Genomic DNA, 16,449 nt, shown 5'->3' on the forward strand with positions numbered 1-16,449 from the left:
GGGGGGAGAGAGAGAGGGGAGGGGAGAGAGAGGGGAGTGGGGAGAGAGAGGGGGGAGGGGGAGAGGGAGATGGGAGGGGGGGGGAGAGAGAGGGGAGGGGGAGAGAGAGAGGGGTGAGGGAGAGGGGGGACGGGGGAGAGAGAGAGGGCAGGGAGGAGAGAGAGAGAGGGCAGGGAGGAGAGAGAGAGAGGGCAGGGAGGAGAGAGAGAGGGCAGGGAGGAGAGAGAGAGAGGGGAGGGAGAGAGAGAGGAGAGGGGGGAGAGAGAGAGGATGGGGGGGGGAAGAGGGGAGGGGGAAAAGAGGGGAGGGGGAAAAGAGGGGGGGAAGAGAGGGGAGGGGAGGGAGAGAGGGGAAGGGAGGGGGGGGAAGAGAGGGGAGGGTGGGATAGAAAGGGGAGGGTGGGATAGAAAGGGAGGGTGGGATAGAAAGGGAGGGTGGGATAGAAAGGGAGGGGGGGTTAGAAAGGGAGGGGGGGTTAGAAAGGGGAGGGGGGGTTAGAAAGGGGAGGGGGGGTTAGAAAGGGGAGGGGGGATTAGAAAGGGGAGGGGGGGTTAGAAAGGGGAGGGGGGGTTAGAAAGGGGAGGGGGGGTTAGAAAGGGGAGGGGGGGTTAGAAAGGGGAGGGGGGGTTAGAAAGGGGAGGGGGGGTTAGAAAGGGGAGGGGGGGTTAGAAAGGGGAGGGGGGCTTAGAAAGGGGAGGAGTGCTTAGAAAGGGGGGGGGTTAGAAAGGGGAGGGGGTTTAGAAAGGGGAGGGGGTTTAGAAAGGGGAGGGGGGTTAGAAAGGGGAGGGGGGTTAGAAAGGGGAGGGGGGTTAGAAAGGGGAGGGGGGTTAGAAAGGGGAGGGGGGGTTAGAAAGGGGAGGGGGGGTTAGAAAGGGGAGGGGGGATAGAAAGGGGAGGGGGGTTAGAAAGGGGAGGGGGGATAGAAAGGGGAGGGGGTTAGAAAGGGGAGGGGGGGTTAGAAAGGGGACGGGGGTGTTAGAAAGGGGAGGGGGGTGTTAGAAAGGGGAGGGGGGTGTTAGAAAGGGGAGGGGGGTGTTAGAAAGGGGAGGGGGGTGTTAGAAAGGGGAGGGGGGTGTTAGAAAGGGGAGGGGGGTTAGAAATGGGAGGGGGGTGTTAGAAAGGGGAGGGGGGGTTAGAAAGGGGAGGGAGTTTAGAAAGGGGAGGGGGGTTAAAAAGGGGAGGGGGTTAGAAAGGGGAGGGGGGTTAGAAAGGGGAGGGGGTTAGAAAGGGGAGGGGGGTTAGAAAGGGGAGGGGGTGTTAGAAAGGGGAGGGGGGTTAGAAAGGGGAGGGGGGTTAGAAAGGGGAGGGGGGTTAGAAAGGGGAGGGGGGTTAGAAAGGGGAGGGGGTTAGAAAGGGGAGGGGGTTAGAAAGGGGAGGGGAGTTAGAAAGGGGAGTGGGGGTTAGAAAGGGGAGGGGGGTGTTAGAAAGGGGAGGGGGGTTAGAAAGGGGAGGGGGGTTAGAAAGGGGAGGGGGGTTAGAAAGGGGAGGGGGGTTAGAAAGGGGAGGGGGGTTAGAAAGGGGAGGGGGAGTAGGGGAGAGAGGGGCTGAACGGGCCCCGCTGCTGCCGCGCTCCCACGAAGGACTTCGGGCAGGGCCCCCCCCCCCCCCCCCCGCGAGAGGCCGGGCAGGCGGGCCCCGCCGTCGACGAGGTAAGGGCTGTCAGGCCACTCGGCCCGGGATAGGGGCGACGTCCCTTCGGCCAGGACGCGCTGGGAGGGCCGGGAGCTACTGCGCACGCGCGCAGCTGCCAGGATTGTCTTTGGCGCAGGGCTGTAGTTCCGCCCCCAGCAGCTCCTGCTGTGCCGGCCTGGAAATGGGCCTACAGATATCAGAGAATCGCGAGGTAGGTATTCAGCGCAATTTTTGTTCTACAAATTAGGCGGGCCTCTCCGATGTGCGCCGTTCTAGCGGGGGTCCGAAACTTGAGCCCTATAGCCTTAGCCTACTGAGTCTCTCCTCTTAGGATAATTCCCCACCCCATCCCAGGAATCATTCTGGTGAACCTTTGTTGCACTCCCTCTATGGCAAGTATATCCTTCCTTAATAAGGAGACAAAAACTATACACAATACTCCAGGTGCAGTCTCACCAGGGCCCTATATAATTGCAGTCTTGTCTCCTCCTACTCTGACACAACACACTGAGCAAAACAACCAACTAATACTTTTACTGTATGAATGTAATATTGATATTTTGCACATTAGATAACTTACAAAATTTGTATCGCTTTCATCCAAGTCCTCAGATGCCTGCAGTTCCTTAAGTTGTTGACTGGGCTCAGAGTCCTGCGGACAAGTTATAATGGGATTAGTTTTAAAAGGTACATGATGAACAGCTGTTATTTACTGTTGCTCTGATCGTATGAGGTACATCGTCATATGATCAGAGGCAAATTAAAAAGGTCTAATCCTTAAAGTTAGGAGCTCCATTAAAAGCAGAAGGGAAAGAAACATTAGTACTTTTCATTCAAAATATTTTCCCATCTTTACACTGGATCAAGATAAAGTGATCAATATATTTGTTGACCTTTTCTTGCCCCAAATGTCTAATGCTACACCAGATATTGTGGGTAATTTTAACCTGACCTGCCCTGCAGGCAAACACTGGGATCAAGTCAGCCGCCTCTGTTTTACACCCTGCATGATTTTCCTTTCCAATGGAAATAACCAAAGGAGGGTTAAAATTACCCCGTCTCTTCACAGTTAGGCCACTCTACGACGTCGGCAATGGGTGAATATCCCAGAAAGTCACCACTGAACTAAATGCGCTTTGCAACTCCAAACTGTCCTGTGAGCTGACTTGGAGCTGCCCAAATTGGTGGAAGTTTTCAGTTGAGCACACTACATACAGATAGACCTTCTTTCACTTAATGGTTGGGACGGCATACCTGCCTGTTTTTTGTCAGTTTGGCTCACTTGGTAAGACGCTTACTCCTGAACCACAGGGTTGTGATTTCATGCCCCACTCCTGAATTTTAGCAAATGATCTAAGGTGATGTTCCAGTTCAGTACTGAGGGCATGCTACACTGTTGGAGGAGCCTTCCTTCAGGTGACAGCTCAATCCAAGGCCCTACCATCGCGTTTTGGTTGGTTCAGCTGGATGTTGAGGATTCCATTGTATAGAGGACCTGGTCAATATTCCTCCCACAACCAACATTTGCAAAAACAAATCAATTGGTTATTCTTATTACTGTTTGTACACTTTTATGATGTGCAAAATGGCTGCTGTATTTGCATATACAACAAGTCACCGCTGTTCAAAAGTTGCATACAAGTGTTTTGAAACAGGATATAAAATAAGTCTTTTTCAATAGATGTTCCCACATTTAGTTTATTTATCTCCTTGTTGGCGCCCGCCTTAAACTGGGGAAGTTGGATGAACAACACTAACTGTTGATATCAGTGGTGCTTCCTAGTCAACAGAAGGCTCCTGGGACCAATTTAAACAGTACAAGCATTCGGACTGCAGCTTACCTATATGTTGGATCAGCCAAGAATGAAACTCCAATTGATAAAGATGTATCTAATCAGAGGGGAAATAAAATACCCCTAAAAATAACTTTATCTCCAATTATAATTAATTGGGCTTCATTTTTGATAAATATATATTTAACTCTCAAGGGACAAACCGTTGCCGAAATATCACTAACTACTTATTGGAAATATCGCTCAATAACAGCACGTGGACACCACGGTAACTGTTCTAGTACCATTTTTCTTCAGAATTTGAGGAAAGTAGTACCTAATTTCACCTGTAAACATGGAATGAAGCATGAGCTTATATTTTTAAAAAATCCATAACAACGAATCATGTATGTGAATGTATATGTATATGCACTTTCAATTCACTGATCGTTTCATTTTTTTGTATTGGATTTTATAATGGTATGTGCTTCCATTGACCATCGGTGGGCGAATGCTGAGGATACATACGGTGATCGAGTCAGTCTGCCACTGTTTATCGGTATCCACCTGGGACATTTCTTCAATGGGATCAAGAAATGAAATATATAGTGAGCACGTCAATTTCAAAATTCTCATCCTTATTTTCAAATCCCTCCACGGCCCGAGCCCCTCCCTATCTCTGTAATCTCCTCCAGCCCCACAACCGCCTCCTGCCCCCCCTCCCCCCCCCCCACCACCCTCCCCTCCCCCCCACCATCCTCTTTCACCAAGCTTTTGTCACCTGCGCTAATTTGTATTTATGCGGCTTGATGTAAAATTTTTTTACCTCATAATACTCCTGTGAAATGCCTTAGGATGTTTCACTATGTTAAAGGCGCTATATAAATACAAGTAGTTGTTGTTAAATTATTTATAAATCTCCAATGTGCGAAGTTTTAAAAATATTGGCCAAGACATTGCTTAGTAGGTTGGATGGATTACAGATGATACTTGCCTTTAGTTCTCAAACCATATCTTAGCCAATAACTTGTTTGAAGGGGTTTACAGCAATGCACATAACAATTTTAAAAAACTGCTCACCCAGGTCAGGCCAGACTATAATATGTTGCTCCAGATTTTCTACATTGATGGTCTTGTACCCAGGTATCTGACAGCTGACCTGACACTGCATACCCTCACTGACTGCCCTCCCCTCCAAACCACCTGACTGTGCCACCAATCAATACTAAAAGTTATCAGGTACTCCTGTGGAAATTGGTGGAAAAAGCGAGAGAGAAAAAAAAAGCACACATATAAAGGCTATAGTGAAGCTATGTAACAGTGCTATGTATCTCATTACATTTTTTTCCGAATATATCTAACATTTGTCCCATGAGAGATAAAAGCCACAAAATGAAGGAACAAATCAAAATTTTAGAGCATATATCTGTAAAGAGGTAAATGTCAGACTTGAAATTCAGTGGGAAAATTCACCACCACTTTTGGCATCACAATAAATATTTAAATGTAAATATTTAAATGTAATAATCTTACCAACTTTGATAGAAGAAATGGCGTGCCTTTTTAAAAAAAATTAATTAACGGGATACGAGCGTTGCTGGCAAGGCAGCATTTATTGCCCATTCCTAATTGCCCTTGAACCGCTGAAGATGCACCCACAGTGCTGTTAAGGAGGGAGTTCCAGGATTTTGACTCAATAACGACAAAGGAACGAGATATATTTCCAAAGTCAGGATGGTGTGTGACTTGAAGGTGGTGGTGTTCCCATGCATCTGCTACCCTTGTCCTTCTAGGTGGTAGAGGTCACGGGTTTGGGAGGTGCTGTCGAAGAACCATTTATTCTCATGGTTCTGCAGATTTGCATGCTTATATACATATGCAGCATTATAAAATAGTCTCCAAAATATTTTAATCATTGTGATGATTAAAACAGGAAGTTGCAGAACAATTTCAGCAACCAGGAAGGTAAATCTCTTGACAAGTTTACAATGGTAGGTCTATGGTTTTTGGCAAGTGCACGCAATAAGAGTGAACAGCTCTTCGGAGAATAAATATTAATCTCCTTTAAACTACTTTTTTTAAAGCACTGGACTAATTAACTGACAGGAATGGTAACTGTAGACTAATTAAATCTGAATGCAATTGATTTCGAGAAATCTTATTCGAGGCTCAGCATTACTGTACATCAAAAGCTTGCAAAACAAATATAATGAAGACTAATGGTGTTGTCAGTTGTTAATTGTGGTTACTTGGCTGGAATTCGTGACAAATTAATTAGTTGAAAACAATTAAAAGAATACAATTTCAATTTGAATTGGAATACATCAGACCCCCATCTATAATGTTGGTTTTGGAATCCATGCACAAAGAAGGTTAAAGCACACTGTGCATCAAAGATGATGAGGATGCTTTGTATCCTAGGAAACACAGTGAGGTTAACGGATTCAGAGCAAAAACTCCAATTGACATGTTCAGGTTTAAAGAATCACTGGAAACCATTCTTCATAGTTGGCAAAAGGAAAGCAAGAAATACTTGCACCTTCCACAACCTCAGGAAGTCTCAAAGTGTATTACAGACAATGACGTGATTTAAAAATAAATAAAAGTAGTCACTGTTGTAATGTAGGAAATGCAGCAACCAAATTGTGCACAACTAGCTTCCACAAACAGCAATGTGATAATGACCAGACAATTTGTTTTAGTGATGCTGATTAAGGGATAAATATTGGCCAGGACACCGGGGCGAGCTGCCTGCTCCGAATAGTGCCCGTGGGATCTTTTACATCTACCAGAGAGAGCAGATGGGGCTTCGGTTTAACATCACATCCGAAAGATGGCCCCTCCGACAGTGCAGCACTCCATCAGCACTGCACTGGGAGTGTCAGCTGCGATGTGAAATTACACACAATTTTCTCAAGATGGATGAAATTAAAAGGAGCATCAGAATTAGAATAGTTATGACTACAGGATGAAATTCCTATTACTGTAAGGTTTGGGAATCCTGGATCAGAGACCTACTAACCAATTCTCTTCAATCTGAACTTTTCTTTTTTGCGCATTCTCTCCTAAAGGCACTGCCACCCGCTGGGATAGATCTCATGGATGCCATAAGCTAGACAACTATAGAAGTTTACAGCACAGAAGGCAGCCATTGTTTCCATGAGGTGTTTGCTCGAGCAATTCAAAATTAATTGCACTGCCCTTTAGTACCTTGAGAGAGTTATTATGTGTGTGACGAGTGAGTATTAGTAAGCTATTCAACAATGGAGAGCATCACAGCTGAGCCAAACAAGCTTTTTCTTGCTGTCCACTTTACACCATAGCAGGCAGCTCTCAAAAGCAAGCTTACTTACTATTTTGTCTAAAGACATTCATTTTTCTACATCCATCTCTTAACTCTATGCTTTCTGTAGAAGAACCCCAATTCTTCCCATTTTCCCATCCTTTGTGTTGGTTGCCTCTGTGTCAGTAACGATTGTCTCTTCTCCCTTCTCTTCCCCTGTTGCACATTTGCTTGCTCATTACCCATCCTTCTCCTTTTCCCCCCACTTTCTATGTCCATGTTAAATGCAGTCCTCTTGAAATAAGGTTGCACAAAACGCATGGAGCACACCACTAACATATATAGCTATGAAAAACCTCACCTCCATGACAAAGTTTTCTTCAAGCTATATGGAACTACCACTTAAACCAAGTTGGAAGAGATTTTATAGTTGGTAAAGGCAACTATATACAAGTTTCTCAAGACGGGTGGATGAAATTAAAGTAGCAGAGGCTATGCAAAGTCTACGGGCCAGAAGTTGGTCTTGGGCTTTAGCGCAAAGCCGGGCAGTATCGCACTGGCTGCCTATTATACGCCTCACCTGATATTCAGTTTCATCGACTTCAATAGAATTGAATATTGGGCGGAAAGAATAATGGCCGGCTGATGCAATTTGGGGCTAATGTCAATTTCCAGGAGCATGATTTTCTTTCTTAAAATTTCTTGTTACCGCCCTCTGCCATTTTTCAACTTTACAATTTGGGTTATTTCAGGTTAGAAGCCAAGATGATGATTTTTTTTTTCAGTTGTTTCTCTATAACTGCATTATGTAACCAAATTGCCACATTTACACAACACAACTATAGTGTTTCCCAGTCACAAAAGTACAATTCTTTCTACGACAGAGTCCTGAACCCTGCAAATCGACAGGAGAATTTCTTCCCCCAACAGATTTGTTTTTCTTATTGGGCCAGAATCTGCTGAAAAAATAATCACGTGTGAACATGCAAGCTGTTATTAATGTGCAAATTGGCCAGAAACCTGTGGCGAGGGAGAGATACCCCGTGAATTGCAAATCGCCACAAGTTGCTGGACGATTTGCCTTTAGCTTCGCGAAATGGCATCTCGCGCTTAATCTCCTGAATGGGTGGTATCGCACCGACCACCCATTTATACAACCTGCCCGACATGCAATGGTTTTCATGGTTGCTACATTTGCATATCAATTGCCTTTTTAACTTGACACAGAAAGTTAAGCCCAGTAATTAGTAATGTATGTACCCATTTGACAAAGTGATAATTGCTAATGGCTGCCAGTCTCTCTAGCCCAGAAAATGAACAATTATTGTAGATTTTAAAAAATGTCAACTTTTAAATGTTTACTTTTTTCCTTACTTTTCATTTGTTTCTTTTTTAATCTCTCTCTTAATTGAATCTTTCCTTCTCTCTCTTTTTCTTTCTGTACCTAATTTGACATTGCATTGACCCACTCTAATTGAGTCCTTCCTCTGTTTATTTCTCAATCTCTCACTGATTAAGAGACACACTGCTGGTCGCAGTGTTCACCAAACTCCCAGATGCCCTGTTGCTCTCGCACTTCCAGCAACTGAAAAGGACAAAAACATTTTGAGCTGAAGGGTGCAGAAAAATGTCTAACTAACTAGGCATGCCGCGAGATGCCCTGCGCCAGCAAATCCAGGCCCAATGATTGAGGGGGGCAACATGGCTCGGAAATGCAGACATAATAGAACCAATCTGAGACAAGACAATTGCCTTTACATTGGAGGATCAAACCATTTTTTTTTATAAAAGCAATTACTATCATTTCAGCAGGAACAGGAAAGTTTATTATAATAAAGACCCACCCCCATCTTCTCAGGGTTAGGGATGGCAATACATCACAGCAATGCCCACACCCAAAGAATGAATAAAAACATTTTTTGGAAATAATGCTGTAGCATGGCAGAATATTAGCTGCGGCTATATTTATACACAATAATCTAAAATATGGCAACAGCAATGCTATTTTATTGAATGAAATGTATATTGCAGAAAATATTTATGTTGGAAATGGATGGTTTGCAAAGTTACATTTCACTTAAAGATGTCAACCCCAGCATCAGAGGTGGAACATTTTCAGCAATGGGCTTCGCAATACAGGCTTAGTTACTTTAATATTCAGACACCGCAGCTTGGAGAAAATGATTGGCTTGACTTCCTTCGTCAAGGCCACGCAGATAGGATGGTGTGAACCCAACGGAAGGGAACCAACCTCGCTATTATCTGCAGAACAGTTAAGCAAATGACCGGTTTGGCAAATAATGGGTTCTACTCTGCTTGGAAATAATTTTCCTTTCTCAACTTCAACAGTCATTAAACCAATCATTTCAGTGGAAAAGTAGAGGAGGTAAAAAGGGTTTTTATAAGGCATGGAAGCAATAGGTCAAATGAACCTGCATGTTAACAGCATGCTCCAACTGCACATGGGTCCCCCAAAAATATAGGGGTAGTGAGTGGCGACGGATATTATATTTGCTACAAATCGTACCTTTTGAGGTGGATTACCCGACTCATCAGGGTTAGTGCAAGGCATTGCAGAGTCCTGTTTGTCCCTTTCGTTTGGTCCGTTGACTGCATTAGTTCCCGCTGCTACTACAAGTGCCTGCTCAGTGGCGCAGCTCAATTTGGGGTCGCACTCATCCTTGTGCTCAGACTTTAAGTCTACATCTCCAACCAGAGGCAGCTTTGACGCGCCATCAACGGAGTCACATCTACTGTCTCCAGCTCCAATTCCTTCGTTTTCTTCTTCGTCAATGGCCGCTGCACGTGCCAGGCGACCTAGTCCCGTGGCTCTCATTAGAACGACATCATTTTCTGTGTCACTCTCACTTTTATCTTGGACTTCTAGCTTTTCTTCAACAGAGTCCATGTCATCATCAGCATCTTTTTCAGGGTTTAACTTATTTGGGGTTGGAGGCTGCACATCACGACTTTCCGAGTCAAGCACACTTCCGGGCTCACTTCTTCCCTGGCTTTGTTCAAACGACACCTTTTTTTTGCATTTGCAAGTTATAAATCATCAAAAAGAACAGGTCAATAATATCTACTTAGCAGCTATTACCAACCTATTTGTTACTACATTCTCTAGGTTGGGTTAAGCTAAAACATGCATACGATTATTGAAACTGTGTCAGAAAGTTTACATAATATAAAAATTACATAAACGTTAACTGTATTTCATGGACCATTTTTTTCTAAAACACCTATCTAAACCACTTCACAATAGTGTTAGATGTTATGTAGCATGAGTCATGCTTCATCTTACACGTATACATGTGGCATATAACACCTCTCAGCACAAATAGGCAAACTCATCCCAAGTCCGACTGTTGTATAATGTGGAGCAACTTCATAATAAATAGTCTGGTTGCTTATGATGGATAATATTTAATGAAGTTCTAGTGCAGCTGAATTCAGTTAAACGTCGAAGAAAACAAAAATCAAAAGGAACCTTGGGATGTGTGTAAAGTCGGTAATTGGTTCTCTGCAGACCAGTATGAAAAATGTAACCAGCACTGGGGTGGTATTGAGCACAACACGTTTTACAATTCACAGGTTGGAAGTACAAGGCAAACAAAGATGGACCCCAGAGACGCCAACTCTCCAGCCATTTTTATTTTACAGTGTATTTTCATGGTAATGAATAAATACAAACTAGAATATATATTTTTTGGAAATATTTTGTACGAGTATAAACCTAAGCTTCCTTTTCCTACATAAAGTAAGTGTCTCCTTCATGAGGTCATAATAGCTAAAGACCAGTGAAAATCATAAAAAACAAGGTTGGAGTATGTTGTCTGGTTAAAACAACAATGGTGGACTCCAGTACTCTAGTTATTTTTAAATATTTCTGTGTGGTAGAACTGAAAAACAGTCCAATCATTACAAGTTTTTTGTAAATTAATGAATTTTTCTTCAATGGATTCAAGAAAATAATATCTCACAATGGATTACCTTGCAGAGGATAACTGACCTGACCAAGAATTTTTGGCTTGTTATCGATGACCCCATGGAACTAGCACATAGTAAATACATTAGTTATTTGGTGTGCATAACTTGCATAGATTTGGAATAAGAAACCTTTTTCCTTTGATAACAGTATTAACTTTTGGAATGCAACACTGAGCAGCCAGCAGAAATTTGGGTGTGGCAGTCCACAGCATTCCCACAACTCCAAGATCTTGTTTTGCCTATTCTATGAATATAATCACTAGCATATCTACAAAAAAGGTTCTCGGGGGCAGATTCTACTCATGGAGAGAGAGTCGGGTGGGGGTTATGTTACATAGGTTCAGTGACATCAGTCTTATGATGTCAGACAGCTAATCAAAAATCACCTCTTTCTGACTTTCTGCTTCCTCATCAGACCCTGGGAGGTTTTGCAGCTCAGGTTCAGTCCTTTCATCAACACGGTCATGATCTCCATCCTCGTCGATTTCTGCACTTTCCTGAATGTTTAAGGAAATGTCCAGTAGTGACACCAATGAACAGTGAAAGGTTACAGCACAGTTAATGGCAGATAAATGCCTACCCGATTTCTACATGCAAAACCTATTCTCTCACTTCTGCGATATAGTTTTTCATATACCCTTTCACCTATATAACCTTTAAATTTTTTGGGGGTGCGCAGCCCCTTTAAAAGACTGCGCAGCCCATTCAAAATATCGGACATACGCGTTTTTTCCTATTTAAAAGCCTGTGAGTCAGCTGCGCATTCGCACAGCTTAAAGGGAACATGGTGCAACGTATGGGCAGGCAGCAAACAATCATGACCCACACATAATTACTAACATACTTACCAATTTCAGAAAACTGCAGGAGGATTTCTGAAAATCCCTGCTTATAATGCAGTGAAAAATGACTGATATTTTGGGAAACTTCAATAACTTTATCCTTGAATTAGATTTTAAACCACTGAGAATGCCATTAGTGTGAAGAACAAAACCCAGGTTGTACCGTGGGTAATTTCACCTCAAATCTGCCTTTAAGGAGTGAACCACAATCAAAAGCTGTGCGAACTCAAATTCAAAGTGATACTGTAATCAAACTGTAACACTAGTGTTCAAAAATAATGACAGAAGTTTCCATTGACCTGCCATCTATGCAACAGGAGATCTCTTGAAGCCCATGTGTCCAGTTATAGTTCACTTAGTCAGGTCCAGTTGTGGATTGATGAAAAAGTGGGTGGAGAAAAGAAAATCACCCCAATACACAATCTCTCAGTAAATGCAGCCCTAGCTAAACCTATAAAAATATACTAAATATGTTTCAAGTTTAACAAATACACAGCCCGATAGCTGGCTTTTGATAATTCTAACACTGGGGTAAGTGTAAACCACAAGGTGATAGGAAGGGACAATATGTATGAATATAAAGGGGCTGCAGGAGGGGTCAAAACTAAAAATCATGGTTTAAAAACTAGATTTAAAACACTCTACCTAAACGCACGCAGCATTCGAAATAAAGTAAATGAGTTGACGGCACAAATCATTACAAATGGGTATGATTTGGTGGCCATTACAGAAATGTGATTGCAGGGTGGCCAAGACTGGGAATTAAACATACAGGGGTATCTGACAATTCGGAAAGATAGACAAGAAGGGAAAGGAGGTGGGGTAGCTCTGTTAATAAAGGAAGATATCAGGGCAGTTGTGAGAGACGATATTGGCTCTAATGAACAAAATGTTGAATCATTGTGGGTGGAGATTAGAGATAGTAAGGGGAAAAAGTTACTGGTGTGCGTAGTTTATAGGCCCCCAAATAATAACTTCACGGTGGGGCGGGCAATAATCAAGGGAATAATGGAGGCATGTGAAAAAGGAACGGCAGTAATCATGGGGGATTTTAACCTACATATCGATTGGTCAAATCAAATCGCACGGGGTAGCCTTGAGGAGGAATTCGTAGAATGCATACGGGATTGTTTCTTAGAACAGTATGTTACAGAACCTACAAGGGAGCAAGCGATCTTAGATCTGGTCCTGTGTAATGAGACAGGAATAATAAATGATCTCCTAGTAAAAGATCCTCTCGGAATGAGTGATCACAGTATGGTTGAATTTGTAATACAGATTGAGGGTGAGGAAGTAGTGTCTCAAACGAGCGTACTATGCTTAAACAAAGGGGACTACAGTGGGATGAGAGCAGAGTTGGCTAAAGTATACTGGAAACACAGACTAAACAGTGGCACAATTGAGGAACAGTGGAGGACTTTGAAGGAGCTCTTTCATAGTGCTCAACAAAAATATATTCCAGTGAAAAAGAAGGGCGGTAAAAGAAGGGATAACCAGCCGTGGATAACCAAGGAAATAAAGGAGAGTATCAAATTAAAAACCAATGCGTATAAGGTGGCCAAGGTTAGTGGGAAACTAGAAGATTGGGAAAATTTTAAACGACAGCAAAGAATAACTAAGAAAACAATAAAGAAAGGAAAGATAGATTACGAAAGTAAACTTGTGCAAAACATAAAAACAGATAGTAAAAGCTTTTACAGATATATAAAATGGAAAAGAGTGACTAAAGTCAATGTTGGTCCCTTAGAAGATGAGAAGGGGGATTTAATAATGGGAAATGTGGAAATGGCTGAGACCTTAAACAATTATTTTGCTTCGGTCTTCACAGTGGAAGACACAAAAACCATGCCAGAAATTGCTGGTCACAGGAATGTGGGAAGGGAGGACCTTGAGACAATCACTATCACTAGGGGTGTAGTGCTGGACAGGCTAATGGGACTCAAGGTAGACAAGTCCCCTGGTCCTGATGAAATGCATCCCAGGGTATTAAAAGAGATGGCGGAAGTTATAGCAGATGCATTCGTTATAATCTACCAAAATTCTCTGGACTCTGGGGAGGTACTAGCAGATTGGAAAGGAGCTAATGTAACGCCTCTGTTTAAAAAAGGGGGCAGACAAAAGGCAGGCAACTATAGGCTGGGTTAGTTTAACATCTGTAGTGGGGAAAATGCTTGAAGCTATCATTAAGGAAGAAATAGCGGGACATCTAGATAGGAATAGTGCAATCAAGCAGACGCAACATGGATTCATGAAGGGGAAATCATGTTTAACTAATTTACTGGAATTCTTTGAGGATGTAACGAGCATGGTGGATAGAGATGTACCGATGGATGTGGTGTATTTAGAGTTCCAAAAGGAATTCGATAAGGTGCCACACCAAAGGTTACTGCAGAAGATAAAGATACGCGGAGTCAGAGGAAATGTATTAGCATGGATAGAGAATTGGCTGGCTAACAGAAAGCAGAGAGTCGGGATAAATGGGTCCTTTTCGGGTTGGAAATCAGTGGTTAGTGGTGTGCCACAGGGATCAGTGCTGGGACCACAACTGTTTACAATATACATAGATGACCTGGAAGAGAGGACAGAGTGTCGTGTAACAAAATTTGCAGATGACACAAAGATTAGTGGGAAAGCGGGTTGTGTAGAGGACACAGAGAGGATGCAAAGAGATTTAGATAGCTTAAGCGAATGGGCTAAGATTTGTCAGATGGAATACAATGTCGGAAAGTGTGAGGTCATCCACCTTGGGAAAAAAAAAATAGTAAAAGGGAATATTATTTGAATGGGGAAAAATTACAACATGCTGCGGTGCTGAGGGACCTGGGGGGGTCCTTGTGCATGAATCCCAAAAAGTTAGTTTGCAGGTGCAGCAGGTAATCAGGAAGGTGAATGGAATGTTGGCCTTCATTGCGAGAGGGATGGAGTACAAAAGCAGGGAGGTCTTGCTGCAACTATACAGGGTATTGGTGAGGCCGCACCTGGAGTACTGCGTGCAGTTTTGGTCACCTTACTTAAGGAAGGATATACTAGCTTTGGAGGGGGTACAGAGACGATTCACTCGGCTGATTCCGGAGATGAGGGGGTTACCTTACGATGATAGATTGAGTAGACTGTGTCTTTACTCGTTGGAGTTCAGAAGGATGAGGGGTGATCTTATAGAAACATTTAAAATAATGAAAGGGATAGAGAAGATAGAGGCAGAGAGGTTGTTCCCACTGGTCGGGGAGACTAGAACTAGGGGGCACAGCCTCAAAATACGGGGGCGCCAATTTAAAACCGAGTTGAGAAGGAATTTCTTCTCCCAGAGGGTTGTGAATCTGTGGAATTCTCTGCCCAAGGAAGCAGTTGAGGCTAGCTCACTGAATGTACTCAAATCACAAATAGATAGATTTTTAACCAATAAGGGAATTAAGGGTTACGGGGAGCGGGCGGCTAAGTGGAGCCGAGTCCACGGCCAGATCAGCCATGATCTTGTTGAATGGCGGAGCAGGCTCGAGTAGCTCGATGGCCTACTCCTGTTCCTAATTCTTATGTTCTTATGTTCTTATGTAATAATGACTAAGTAGTCACAGGTGCTGCATTTTTATAAAGTGCGAGAATCTAGATATGAATAAATATTTACATTTTTTGTTCAGATTTCTTGTTTTTTTTTAAAGAAAAAGGAATATATGCTGTATAAAAATATAATACACCAGAATCTCATATCTTTCTCCTTAAAGTTAGCATTCCTTTTCTGACAAGTCTATTAATGTTTTTTGGCCAAAGTGATCAACAAAAACTTGTGTAAAAATAAAATGTTGGAAATACACAGAGGGTCCACCATCAGCATCGCTGAGGCATGAGTCCGGGGATCAGCAGAGGCCTATAAAAGGCCGCGAGAGGCAGCGGGAGTTCGTGGTCGCTGAGGCGTGAGTCCGGGGATCAGCAGAGGCCTATAAAAGACTGCGAGAGGCAGCGGGACTTCGTGGTCACTGAGACGTGAGTCCGGGGATCAGCAGAGGCCTATAAAAGACCGCGAGAGGCAGCGGGAGTTCGTGGTCGCTGAGGCGCGAGTCCGGGGATCAGCAGAGGCCTATAAAAGGCGTACTTGTGCAGCTACAGGGAGAAGGCAAAAAAGAAGTAGAAAGAAACAGAAAGGTGACGTCATAGCCTAGGGGGTAAGTGATTGGCTGGTGATTGGTGAGTACTTTTTCTTTTTCTTTTTTATATTAGTCAGTAACTTTTAACATTGTTGTCACCAATTTCAGGGTATCTAAGGGTCAAGTCATGGCAGGAGAGCTCGGTCGGATGTTATGCTCCTCCTGTACCATGTGGGAACTCAGGGACACTTCCGGTGTCCCTGACGACTACGTGTGCGGGAAGTGTATCCACCTCCAGCTCCTGACGGTCCGCGTTGTGGAGTTGGAGCCGAGGGTGGATTCACTCTGGAGCATCTACGATGCTGAGAATGACGTGAGTAGCACGTGTAGCGAGCTGGTATTACCGCAGGAGAAGGGTACACAGCCAGATAGGGAATGGAAGACCAGCAGGAAGACTAGTGCAAGGAAGGTAGTGCAGGGGTCCCCTGTGGTCATCCCCCTGCAAAACAGATGCACTGCTTTGAGTGCTGTTAGGGGGGAATGACTCATCAGGGGAGGGCAGCAGCAGCCAAGTTCATGGCACCGTGGCTGTCTCTGCTGCACAGGAGGGCAGGAAAAAGAGTGGGAGAGTGATAGTGATAGGAGATTCAATGGTGAGGGGAATAGATAGGCGTTTCTGCGGCCGCAACCGAGACTCCAGGATGGTATGTTGCCTCCCTGGTGCAAGGGTCAAGGATGTCTCCGAGCGGGTGCAGGACATTCTAAAAAGGGAGGGAGAACAGCCAGTTGTCGTGGTGCACATTGGTACCAACGACATAGGAAAAAAAAAGGGAAGAGGTCCTACGAAACGA

The 16,449-nt window shown here is 43.8% G+C and overlaps 1 protein-coding gene across 8 annotated transcripts in view; it reads right to left on the bottom strand.

Annotated features, from left to right (window-relative positions):
- Positions 1-16,449, bottom strand: part of LOC139276457 (centrosomal protein of 164 kDa-like) — a 209,885-nt gene that overhangs the window by 68,417 nt on the left and 125,019 nt on the right. For all 8 annotated transcript variants that reach the window (XM_070894480.1, XM_070894479.1, XM_070894476.1 and 5 more), the window contains 3 exons: positions 11,064-11,174; positions 9,215-9,715; positions 2,213-2,284 (listed from right to left, as the gene is read on the bottom strand). In XM_070894480.1, coding sequence (XP_070750581.1) covers positions 2,213-2,284; positions 9,215-9,715; positions 11,064-11,174 — 684 coding nt within the window. The remainder of the gene's footprint in view (positions 1-2,212; positions 2,285-9,214; positions 9,716-11,063; positions 11,175-16,449) is intronic.

This window comes from Pristiophorus japonicus, chromosome 11, assembly GCF_044704955.1.
Source record: "Pristiophorus japonicus isolate sPriJap1 chromosome 11, sPriJap1.hap1, whole genome shotgun sequence".
Lineage (NCBI taxonomy): Eukaryota > Metazoa > Chordata > Chondrichthyes > Pristiophoridae > Pristiophorus > Pristiophorus japonicus.